The sequence below is a fragment of the Elephantulus edwardii genome, unplaced genomic scaffold (genome assembly GCF_000299155.1).
Source record: "Elephantulus edwardii isolate Elephantulus edwardi_28Jun2011 unplaced genomic scaffold, EleEdw1.0 scaffold00326, whole genome shotgun sequence".
In the NCBI taxonomy this organism is placed as follows: Eukaryota; Metazoa; Chordata; class Mammalia; order Macroscelidea; family Macroscelididae; genus Elephantulus; species Elephantulus edwardii.
The window spans coordinates 1,590,463-1,602,245 of record NW_006400076.1 but is presented as its reverse complement, the minus strand read 5'-3'; the positions used below and the strand labels follow the sequence as shown (position 1 = coordinate 1,602,245).

The 11,783-nt window shown below is 39.5% G+C and overlaps 1 protein-coding gene across 1 annotated transcript in view; it reads right to left on the bottom strand.

Annotated features, from left to right (window-relative positions):
- ANKDD1B (ankyrin repeat and death domain containing 1B) overlaps window positions 1-11,783 on the bottom strand; it is a 122,420-nt gene that overhangs the window by 105,560 nt on the left and 5,077 nt on the right. The window contains 1 exon segment of the mRNA XM_006903786.1: window positions 4,044-4,147. Within this exon segment, the coding sequence (XP_006903848.1) occupies window positions 4,044-4,147 (104 nt within the window).

Here is an 11,783-nt window from a genome sequence, read left to right as displayed (position 1 = left end):
TTGGGATGGGAGTGTCAGAGACAGTGCGATTGGCACAGGACAGAGCGGAGTTTAGGGCTGTTGTACATAGGGTCGCTATGAGTCGTAGGCGACTCGACAGCACATAACAACAACAACAACATATCCAGTGGGCCAAGGTGTGTGTCGTAGCAGCAGCAGGGCTCAGTGCAGACAGGCCACAGTGGCATCCGTGAAGACAAAGCAATGAAATGTAGAAAGAGCTGGAGTCAGAAAATCAAAAGGGAAAACTTGCTCAGTATTTCTCAAGCTGAAAGACTTAAAGAAGAAATTCAACCCTCAAGTTGTAGTACTTAAAGGTGCTATAGGGAAAATACTGAATGATTAAAATATTAAAAGCACCTAAAGAAGACGGACGAAATATAGCGTCACTGTACCAAAAGTAATTGATGTAGAATCACCTTAAAAAGTAGAATATGATCAAGAACCAGTGGTAACAGGATGTGCAAGCTACTCTGAAGGAATTGGCAAAATATAAAGTCCCAGAAATTGATGGAATATCAATTAACCTAATTCAATAATCAGATGCATCCCTAGATATGCTCACCAGGTTGTGCCAAGATATCTGGAGGATGGCTACCTGGTCAACTAACTGGAAGAGATCCATATTTGTTCTCATTCCCAAAACAGGTGATCCAACAGAATGTTTGGATCAAACAAATTATCAAACAATATCAGTACTTTTACATGCAAGCAAAATATTGCTGAAGATTCCCCAAAACCTATTAGAACAGTACATCTACAGAGAACTTTCAGAAATAAAAGAAAGGGTTAGAAGAGGCTGTGGTACTAGGGATGTAACTAATGTCACATAGTTCTTGGTTGAATATAGAATGTACTAGAAGACTGTTTATTTGTGTTTTATCGACTATACAAAGGCATTTGACTGTGTGGATCATATGAACTTGTGGCTAACATTGAAAAGAATGAAAGTCCCAGAATACTTGATGGTACTTTTGTGACACCTATACCTAGATCAAGAAGCTGTTGTCTGAACAGATCAAAGGAATACTGCATGGCTCAGAAACAAGAAAGGAGTGTGTCAGGGATGTATCCTTTTCCATATATTTTCAATCAATATGCTGAACAGATTATTTGTGAGGCTGAACTTTATGCAGAAGAACGTGACAACAAGATTGGAGGAATACTCATAAACAACCTGCCTTAAGCAGATGACACAACTTGAGTCACTGAAACTGAAAAGGACTTGAGGCAGGAGTTCAAGGACTGCAGCCTTCAATATGAATTACATCTTAACATCAAGAAAACAAAATTCCTCCTCATTGGTAGCATCATGATAGATGGAGCAAAGATTAAAGCTGTTAACAATTTCATCTTGCTTGAATTCACAATCAATACCCTTGGCACCAGTAGTCAGGAAATCAAAAGACACGTTGCATTGGGAAAATCTGCTGTTAAGGACCTCTCCAGAGTGCTAAAAACGATGTCAGTATAATGAAAGGTTCCTCTGATCCAAGCAATTGCCTCAATTGCTTTCTATGAATCTGAAAGCTGAATAATGACTAAGGTTAACAGAAGAAGAATTGATGCCTTTGACTTGTGGTGGTGGAGAAGAGTATTGAATAAATCAATACTCTTGGTCTGCCAAGAGAATAAACCGTTCTATCCTGGAGAGAGTGAAACCAGGTTACTTCTTGGAGGCAAGGATTTTGAAACTCTATCTCACGCACTTTGGGTATATTGTTAGGAGAGGCCAGTCCTTGGAGAAAGACATCATACTTAGAAGGATAGAAGGTCAGCCTAGCAGGAAAGAAAGGCCCTGGATGAGATGGATTGACATGGTGACTGTGCCAATGGATCAGCTGTGTCAGAAACGGTGAAGCTGGCTCAGGGTAGGGCAAAGTTCAGAGCCATTGCTCATGAGGTCAGTGTGAGTCATAGTTGGCTCAACAGCACACAACAATGGCAAGAGTTGTTATTTCTAAATATGATTGTTAATTTTCATATCCTTCCTCTCTCCCTATTTTTTTCTCTTCCTTCCTTTCACTTAACTACACTTTTTTCCTCCATTCTAAATTTGTTTTGCATTAATATAGTGACTACAACAATGATCCTAAACACAGCAGAGTTTGTGAGGAAGGTGCAGAATTGGGCAACATTTTGATCTGTTGTATGCAGGGTGACTATGAGTTGGTTTTTTGTTTTTGGTTTTTTTTTATGAGTTGGTTTTGATTTAACAAAATTGCTTTGCAACAAAATGTTACTATTATTCTACTCTTTCGAGGATCTCTGTGGAATATGAATTCTATTTTTCTGGAGAGAGAAGGGGAGAGAGAGCACGGAACACTTTGGTGGCTTAGTGGTTAAGGAATGTGCTGCCAATACAAAAAAAGTATGTGGTTAGAATTCACCAGCTGCTAGATGTGATAATGATGGACAATCAACTCCCATGTGATTTGCTGTCTCTGAAAACTGGTTGGAGAGTCAGGGTTTGTTTTTGTTCAAACTATACTGTACACATGTATATACACATACATAGTTAGAGAGTTGTATGCCAAGCCAAAGGCAGGTGGTTCAGATCCATTAACTGCTCCAAAAGAGAAAGAAGAGCAGTCTCCTCCCATGCGATTTACAAGATCTGAAAACTCACTGGATGGTCGGTTATGAGTTGGTTTCAACTCAATGGCAATGAAAAACAGCAACCACATAATACACCCATAATATACAGATATAAATTTATGTAAGCCTGATACACACACACACACACTCACACCACGTGTGAAGCATTCTTTCACTGAAATAAAACATGAAATTCCTACTTTGCCACTTAAATTCCTATGACTCCAGTGCCTGGGACAGTTCCAGGTTTTGTGGAATCTGAAGTTCAGACAATTTGGGAAGAAGCCTTCTTAAATCCGGAGTCAGCAGACTTAACTGATTACAGTTGAGTTTTATATTTTTGTGTTGGTTTTTTTTGTACTTTAGCAAATTTTGCAAAATCACATAACCATGGGAACACACACTCCTGGGATCTTAGAAGAGAGAATTCTATATACATGAGGGTTCTAGGCTTATGCTTTATGTATCATCACAGTAAATCCACTCTTGCCATGTTCACCTTGGCCCAGTCCAAAATTATTTGCAGCATATGACTCAACCCTAAACTGATAATTTTCATAACCCCTGCCTCATAGAGTTGCCGGAAGACCTACTGGTGTCACTGTTAAACACCTGGTTGCTAAAGGAAAGGTGAGCAATTCAAACTCACTGGAGATTTTTAGGAGGAAAACACCCCAAATACTCTGATGGTACAAATTCGTCCCTGCAAAAAATTTAGCCTAGGAATCGCTTTGGGGTAGTTCTCTGTCATACAGGGTTGGTGTGGTCAGAACTGACTCATTGGCATACAACAACATCAGAAGGGGAATATCAGGCAATTCTCACAAAACCACACAATAGGAAATCCATATTTCAGTTGGTAGACTTCTTCCTCAATATGTAGGCATTTGCAGAACAAATAATTAAGAGGCAGTTTTCAGAAATGGCCTCATTGTTCAATATGCAGACACAGCACTTCATTTTAAAAGCAGTAAAATGAAAACCCACATTTTCCTTTGGATTTGAATTTGGAAGAACTCAACCACAAAAGACATCCTTGGAGAAAAGAGAAAACAAAACAAAACAAAAACAAAAAAAAACCCAACCCAAATTGTATAGCAAAAGATGCTCTGCTTTCCAGAATGTGTAAGGCCAAAGTGACGCACAAGCTAAAACCCGGGACCAAGTCCAGGCCCATAACCTTGACATTTGGCTTTACTGCCACCCACAAACTCAGCACAGACTGACGTAAAGACCTTGTGCACTTCCCCTGTGATAAGATAGATGAAAACACCCAGAGCCCATTATCCTACTGTTCAGGCCTAATTTTAAACACCCCCAAAGGAGCTCTCCCTCATCTTACCCAGCACAATCCTTTTCATCTTTAATATTTTTTCATTTGACCTATGTAAACCCAAGCATCTGCTTGGAGGAGCTGCTTGTCATATTTTTCAACATATACTCACAATGTTCATAGCGTTAATGTTAACCTTCTTTTCAAATAGCTTCTCCATGAGATCCAAATTATTGCTTTTAGCAGCATTCTGAAAGCCTCTCTCATTTGGCAACACTGAAAGCAAGCAAGCAAGCATGACTGAGGGAATTTAAGGGAGCTGGGGAGATATCAAATCTCATGTGGCAAACGCTTTCCACATTCTGCAACTAAGGGGACAGGAAGTTTGCTTCAATATGTTATAAAGCTGGAGTATCAGGATTCCACTTTCTCCTAGCCCTGTGTTTTTAGGCTCTCAAAAATTGTTCCTGGCCCCACATAAAATGTGCCTGAGGACCACCCTGAAGTTAGCAATGTAGTTTCAGGCTCTTGGAGGTGAGGGGGTAAGCATGGGTATCTCAAGGAGTGTTTGTAAAAAGAATTTGTACAAGATTAACCAGGAAGGAGTCTTTAAGTTCCATTTGAGTTTACACAGATAAAACCATTGTCCAAAGACCTCTGAACTGATTCCAGGCCTGTAGGAATAAAACCTTAAAGTTCAGTTTGCCATAAAAACACACTCAAAAGCTAAAAGGGATGAAAGTGTTTTAATCTAATTTACATTATGAGTGCTGTTATATACTGCCTAGTTGGAACTGACTCATAGCTGATCTGCCACAGGGTTTTCAGAGGCAGTGAATCTCGTGGAATGAGACTGCCCATTTTTATCCCATATTTATACTAAGGGAGGTAAAAATAGTTCGTACGATATTGGTTTCATTGAGACGTCATAACAAAATGTCACAAACTGGGTGGCTTCTAAGAACTTAATGTATTGTCTCACAGTCCTAAGAGTGAAAGGCTGAACTCAGGATGTTGGAAGAACCATGATCTCTCAACCTGCCCTAGGGAAAAATTCTTCCTCATCTTTTCTGACTTCTGGTAGACGCCTATCTTTGTTATGCCTTGGTTGGTAGAAGTAAGTTTAAAAGGCCATCTTTCTCTGGTGTGTCTTTCTGTATCTTGTTCTTCTTTCCTAAGGACAGCACTCATACTGGATTATAAATTATGGCCCACTCTACTCCAGGATGACTTCATACACATGACTTATGTCTTCTAAAACCCTATTTCTAAACAATACCATGTTCCCAAGTAGCAGTGGTTAGGACAAAGTAAATTTTAGGGAGGACACAATTCAGTCATTTGCATATGAATGTAAGCACCATATAGCAAACACATGCATATTCAAAGGGAAAATATTAATAAAGAATCTGGGATTTAGTAAGCTTGTTGTGATTGTGTGTTTGCAGATTTTTAATCATGTTGAGGAGCTGATGACCTCCCAATCTCAACAGTTGTTGAGGAATAAAACCAGAATTGAGGCAAAGAAAGTCTCAAAAACAACCAACAAAACACAACAAAAAAAGGTAAGAGAAGTTTGTTAGATGGGTTGTGAGAATGTCCTAAGTTTTTGCCAAAGATTCTTCAGAATGTTGTTAAAGTCAGTAAAAGATCAGGAGTTTCTTCATGGAAAATGTTCTTGTTCATTCTTTTAGTTACCCAGAATGCTTTCTTCCTTTCTACTCCTTTAAAAAAAATTGAGTTCATGGTAGGTTTGCTTTTTAAAAAATCATATTAAATTTTTGTCATGTTGAGTGTTTTTCTCACTCACAGATATAAAAAGTGAGGATTCATGAAACTTTGCCACAATAGAAAAAGGATTCTCATCTTCACAGAGGTCAGGAATCGCTGACATTAGAGAAACAAAAGGTAAGGTCAATCTGGAAAAAAGTATGCCAATAAAAAGATTCACATAGTTCGAAGGGTTCTGGTGCCCGTGTTTGATGCACAAAACTTGGGATTTGTGGAATAATTCTGGGGAGGACCAGGTTAGCATCTAGTTTAGAAAAGTCTCCGTAGGATGACTGGAACAGTACATTGACAGAGAAATACACACAAGGTTTAGAAGAGGCCGTGGCACTAGACATTATCGCCAATATCAGATGGATCTTGGCAGAAAGTAAAGAGTACCAAAGGGATATCTATCTGTGTTTCATTGACTATACAAAAGCATTTGAGTGTGTGGATCACAACAAATTGCAGTTAACCTTGAGAAGAATGAGAATGTGATTGTGCTTATGCAAAATCTATACTTGGACCAAGAAGTATTCCTCAGAAGAAAGCAGGGAAACACTCTATGGTTCAAAATCAGGAAGAGAGTGTATTAGAGTGTGTCCTGTCTCCATACCTTTTCAATCTATATGCAGAACAGATCATCCGGAAGGCTGGGCTTTATGAGGAGGAATGTGGCATCAAGATTGGAGGAAAACTCATGAACAACCTATATCACACAGATGACACAACCTTACTTACTGAAACTGAAGAGGACCTGAAGCGCTTGTTGCAAGAGGTCGAGGACTTTAGTCTTCAATATGGATTGAAACTCAACATTAAGACGACAAAGATTCTCACCACTGGCCAACTGGCAGCACCATGATGGGTGGAGATGAGACTGAGGTTGTTAACAGTTATAGCTTGCTTAGTTCTACAATCAACATTCTTAGCACCAACAGTCAGGAAATTAAAAGAAAATTGCATTAGGTAAATCAGGGACCTTTCTAGAGTAGTGAAAAACAACAGTCTCTGTCTAGAGACTAACATGTGCCTGATCCAAGCCACTGTCTTCGCAATCACCGCATCAGAGAGTTGGACAATAACTAAGGATGACAGAACAAGAATTAATTCCTTCAGGTTGTGGTGTGGGAAAAGAGTCTTGAACATACCATGGATCACCAAGAAAATTAATAGGTCTATGTTGGAGAGGGTGAAACAAAGTTTCTCCTTGGAGACAAGGATTTTGAAGCTCTATCTCACATACTTTGAACATGCGGCCAGGAAGGACTAATCCTTGGAGAAGGACATCATGCTCAAAAGGGTAGAGGAACAGTGCAAGAGAGGAAGACCCTGGATGAGATGGATTACTACAGTAACTAGGGCAATGGGGGTTGGTTTATCAGAGGCAGTGAGACTGGCTCAGGACGGTGCAGGCTTCAGAGCTATTGTACATAGGGTCGCTGTGAGTCACAGGTGACGCAACAGCACAGAACAACAATAACAACAACATTATTATTATTTTACTTTTGTATTTATTGATGAGAATATATACTGGAGTCCATCAGTCTGACCATTTTACATGTTCAGTTCAATGACATTGATTATATTTTAGAAGTTTTGCATTTTTCTCACTCTCCTTCAAGTAATTCTTGTCCCAGTAACAGAACCTCACCTCCCCCTACATTTCCTATCTAAGCTTTGAAGTTGCTTTTAAAATTTGATACAATATTGCTAGATCTTTAAAAGAGCACAATGCTCAAAGCAGACATCCTTTACTAGTTAAACTAAACTATTGTTTGGTTTTAAGAAGCCTACATTGTTGATATCATCAGATGGATCTTGGCTAAAAACAGAAAATACCAGAAAGATGTTTGCTTGTGTTTTACTGACTATACAAAGGCTTTTGATTGTGTAGATCACAACACATTATGGCTAACTTTGAGAATAATAGGAATCCCAGAACACTTAATTGGGCTTACGAGTACCTAGACCAGAAGAAATATTATCTGAAAAGAACAAAGGGAACACAGTTTCGTTTAAAATCAGGAAAGAAGTGTGTCCTTTCTCCAACTCTATTCCATTTGTATGCTGAGCGAATTTGTGGAGAACTGCACTATAGAAAGAATAATGTGACATCAGAATTGGAGACTCAACAACAAATATGACGCAGATAACACAATCTTTCTTGCAGAAACTGAAGACAACTTGTAGTATTTGCTGAAGAAGGTCAAAGGCTATAGCCTTTAATATAGATCTTATCTCAATATTAAGAAAATAAATATCCTCACTACGGGACCAATAGGCAACATCATAAAAAGTAGAGAAAGGATTGAAGCTGTCAAGGATTATTTGCATCTCTAATCCACATCTATGGTGGCAGCAGGCAAGAAATGAAAAGACAAAATTACACCAGGCCAAATTTGCTGTCAAGGAAGGCTTGAAAGTGCTAAAGAGCAGCAATGCACATTTAAAGACTAAGATGTGCCTGATCTAAGCTATGGTATTTTCATATTCATGTGAAAGGTGAACCACAAATAAGGAAGACTGAAGAATCAATGCTTTTGAAATGTGGTGTTGCTGAAGCGTATTGAGTACCCTATGGACTGCCAAAGGAACAAACAAGTCTGTCTTGGAGCATGTGCAATCAGGGTGCTCCTTAAAGCTAAGGATGGTAAAACTTCGTCTCACATATTTTGGCTTGTTGTCAGGAAGAACTGTTATACTCTTGTTGTTGTTGTTGTCGTATACCTTTGAGTGGGAACTGACTCACAGCCGAACCTTCAGTGGGTTTTCAGAGGCAGTAGGAGTGGCATCCACTTCCTAAACGACTTGCCTCCAGAAACTCTATGAACTTGGATAAATGTTGATAGTTGTAGAGGGGCTTCAGACCTTTTGTTCATAGGGTCGCTATGAATCGTGCTCAGCTTGAAGGCAATTAACAACAACAAATCACATGGTAGTTAACTGCCCATCTTTCTCCCACAAAGTAGCGAGTGGATTCAAACTGTGTGTCTTTGGGTTGGCAGTGCAGTTCCTTATCACTAGGCCAGCAGAGGTCCCTGACAGGAGGAACTGTTGTTGTGTATCATCACGTCAGAACAGACCCATAGCTGCCCTTCCAGTGGATTTTCAGAGGCATTAACTAACTAGGCTTTCAGAAATTTAAATCAGAAGACACATTGTCTCTTTTGATAACACTCTTACAATCATAATATTACCTAGAGATTTTTTTGTTGTTGTTGTTTTGGGGTTTTTTTTTAATGAAAGGATATAGAAATGAGACAAATTCTGATCCCAAAATATAAACTTGAAATAGTTAACTTAGCTTTCAAATAGTTAACTTGGCTTTCAAATAGTTAACTTGGCTTTCACTTTGGTGTATTGGTTCCTGGATACCTTCGAGTGGACTACACCTGAGTATAGCCCTATGAACAACAGATCTGGACCTTGGCCTGTCCAGGGCCATCCTCCTCCTCTCAGGAATGCTGCAGCCCATGACTGCAGTCACTGGGTCACTCCATAGTGGAGCTCAACTTCCCTTTTTCTGACCCTCGACCTTTCCCAGCACAATGTCTTTTTCCAAGGACTGGTCGCTCTTGACAATATGCCTAAAAGAGTCTTATAAATTTATGAAATTTGTTTTCTTTGTCCCTAATTCACAGTCAGTCCTTCCCCTATTCTCTGCTAATTACTTTTTGATGGTTTTACCTATTCTCAGTAAATAGTATCATACTATAGTTATCCTTTAGTATCATACTGTATTTATAGGATAAATATACCATATGTATCCTTTCCTGCCTGGCTTATTTCACTTAACATCGTATTTCCACAGTTCGTCCATGTGGTAGCATGTTCAGAACGTATTTCTCTTTACAGCTGAGTAATTCTCTATTGCATATGTAAAAATGTGCTTCACTTTAATAAAAGCTATGAAATACCAATGCTTCCTTCACATGTGTGAGTTGTTCTTTTCCAATGCTTGTGCACAAAATTTTGAGATACTAAATTCAAAAAATTGTTTCCTTATTAATGAAAAATGAATTTCAAACTTTTTTTAAAAAGTAAAAAATTGGACTGATGTTTATAGTACTGTAGTGTGTACCATTGAGTCAGAACTGACCCACAGCTGACCCTCCAGCAGGCTTTCAGAGGCAGCTAATCACATGGAAAGTCCATCCTTCTTCAACAGAGCAGCTGGTGGCCTCGAAGAGCATGCCTTTGGGATTACTGTGCAGCTTCTTGCCACTAGGCCACCAGAGCTCCCTATATTTATAATATTGTTGTTGTTGTTGTTGTTGTTAAGTACCATCAAGTCGTAGGCAACTCATAGCAACCCTATGAACCAAAGTCCTGGACACCTGTATAACTTTCATCCTTTCTCCGGGTTCATAGGGTTTCCAGAGGCAAGCTATTATGGAAGTGGATGCCACACCTGCTTCCAAGCTTGTTTTATTCAGGGAGCTTCATCAAACACTGTCCACCATGGGTAACCATTCTTGTATTTATTTGACTCATCAATGACACAGTGTTTGACTTCACAACAACCGCAAGTTACCTCTGTACAACAAGTGGACATACCAGGGTTATACGACCTAGAAGAATGTTTCACTGAAAACAATTAAAGGCAGGCCTGAGGGCCGCGGAGTAGTCACCCACCTTTGGCTTGAGAGCATGACTTTCTGTCCACTAGGCCAACTGCTCGCTCGGTCTCTCTCGCTCTCGCTCTCTCCTCTCTCTCTCTCTCTCTCTCTCTCTCTTTCTCCCTCTCTGGTGTTGTTGTTGTTAGGATAAAAATGAGTTAACAATCTACAACAGGAAACCCATAACTGATAGAATGGGGGAGGGGACAAAAAAGAAAAGAGATGCTAAGGAAAGGTTTACACATAGAGAGAAACAATTGTGGATGTTTGATGTCTGTAGAGGGTTGACCTCAGAGCAGAGAGACCGGGGACAGAGATTAGGAAATGGATAGGTAAGAGAAAGGCAAAGGAAGAGCACAGTAAGGTTTTGATAAGACAACATAAATAATGCCATTATACCAGTGGTTCCAGGGAAGAAAGATAAGCAGTCTCCCTCAAAGTGATTTCAAGTTTCCAAAAGCCTACTGGAGGATCAGCTAGGAGTCAGTTCTGAATCAATGGAAATGAGTCTTGAGTTTGAGTTTGGAGCTTTGGTTTTTACTGTTTTGTTTTGTTTTTTTAAAAAACAAAAACAAAAAAATAAACTAGAAAATACACAATAAAGAATGAGTAACAGTAAAAATAGGGCCAGGCTACAATCAGTGAAAAATATATAAGAAGCTACAAAAAGACTGAATTATGTTGTCCAAGTAATTTTTTTCAAATTCTAAGTCAAGAAATTTAATTGGTTGGAATCCCTTTTTCAATGGCAAGAAAAAACTGATCATGAGGGGAATGGAAGCAGAGGAATGAGGATGTGCAAGGGGAGGGGGACTAATCATGGAGTTGTGCAATTTGGTGGGGGAGTTGAGGGAAATTGGAAGAATCTGTCCTGGAAAACAATGTATTCGAATTTTGTAAATAAACTAGTATTAAAGGAGGAAAAAAGAAAAAAAATACTCACTGAAGGGTTGACTATTCACCATCCTGAGCTAAATGCACCATCTCTGACACATTTGACACCGTAGCCAGTCACTGTGTCAATCAATCTCATCCAGGGTTTTTTTCTCCTGTGACGACCCTCCTACCCTTCCAAATATGATGTCCTTATACAAGGACTGATCCCTACTCGAAACCTGCCCAAAGTATAAGAGACAGAGTTTCAAAATACTTGCAACCTGAATGTGGTCTCATGCCTGTGGCTTATTCAATAAGAGGCATCAAAAAGCACATTTCAAATTCAAAACAAAACGTGTTCAAGAAAAACTGCTCATGGGCATTGATTGATGAGGCTTTATAAAGGGCGAGAACTGAGTCCTAAATTTGATGCAGAAGCCTACGCTTCAATATCCTGCCCCACTGAGAACAGAAGTGTCTGCTTTCCCCCCAAGACCCAAGCCAGGCTGTATGTATAGTAAGCTCATGTCTAAATGAGTACTGCAACTACGAGACCCTGGCAGAAGCAGACTGCATTGCCATCGCTGCTTTGAACCCCACAGCTATCAGCTGCAGAGCTGAAGGGGAATGAGAGAAGCGAGCAC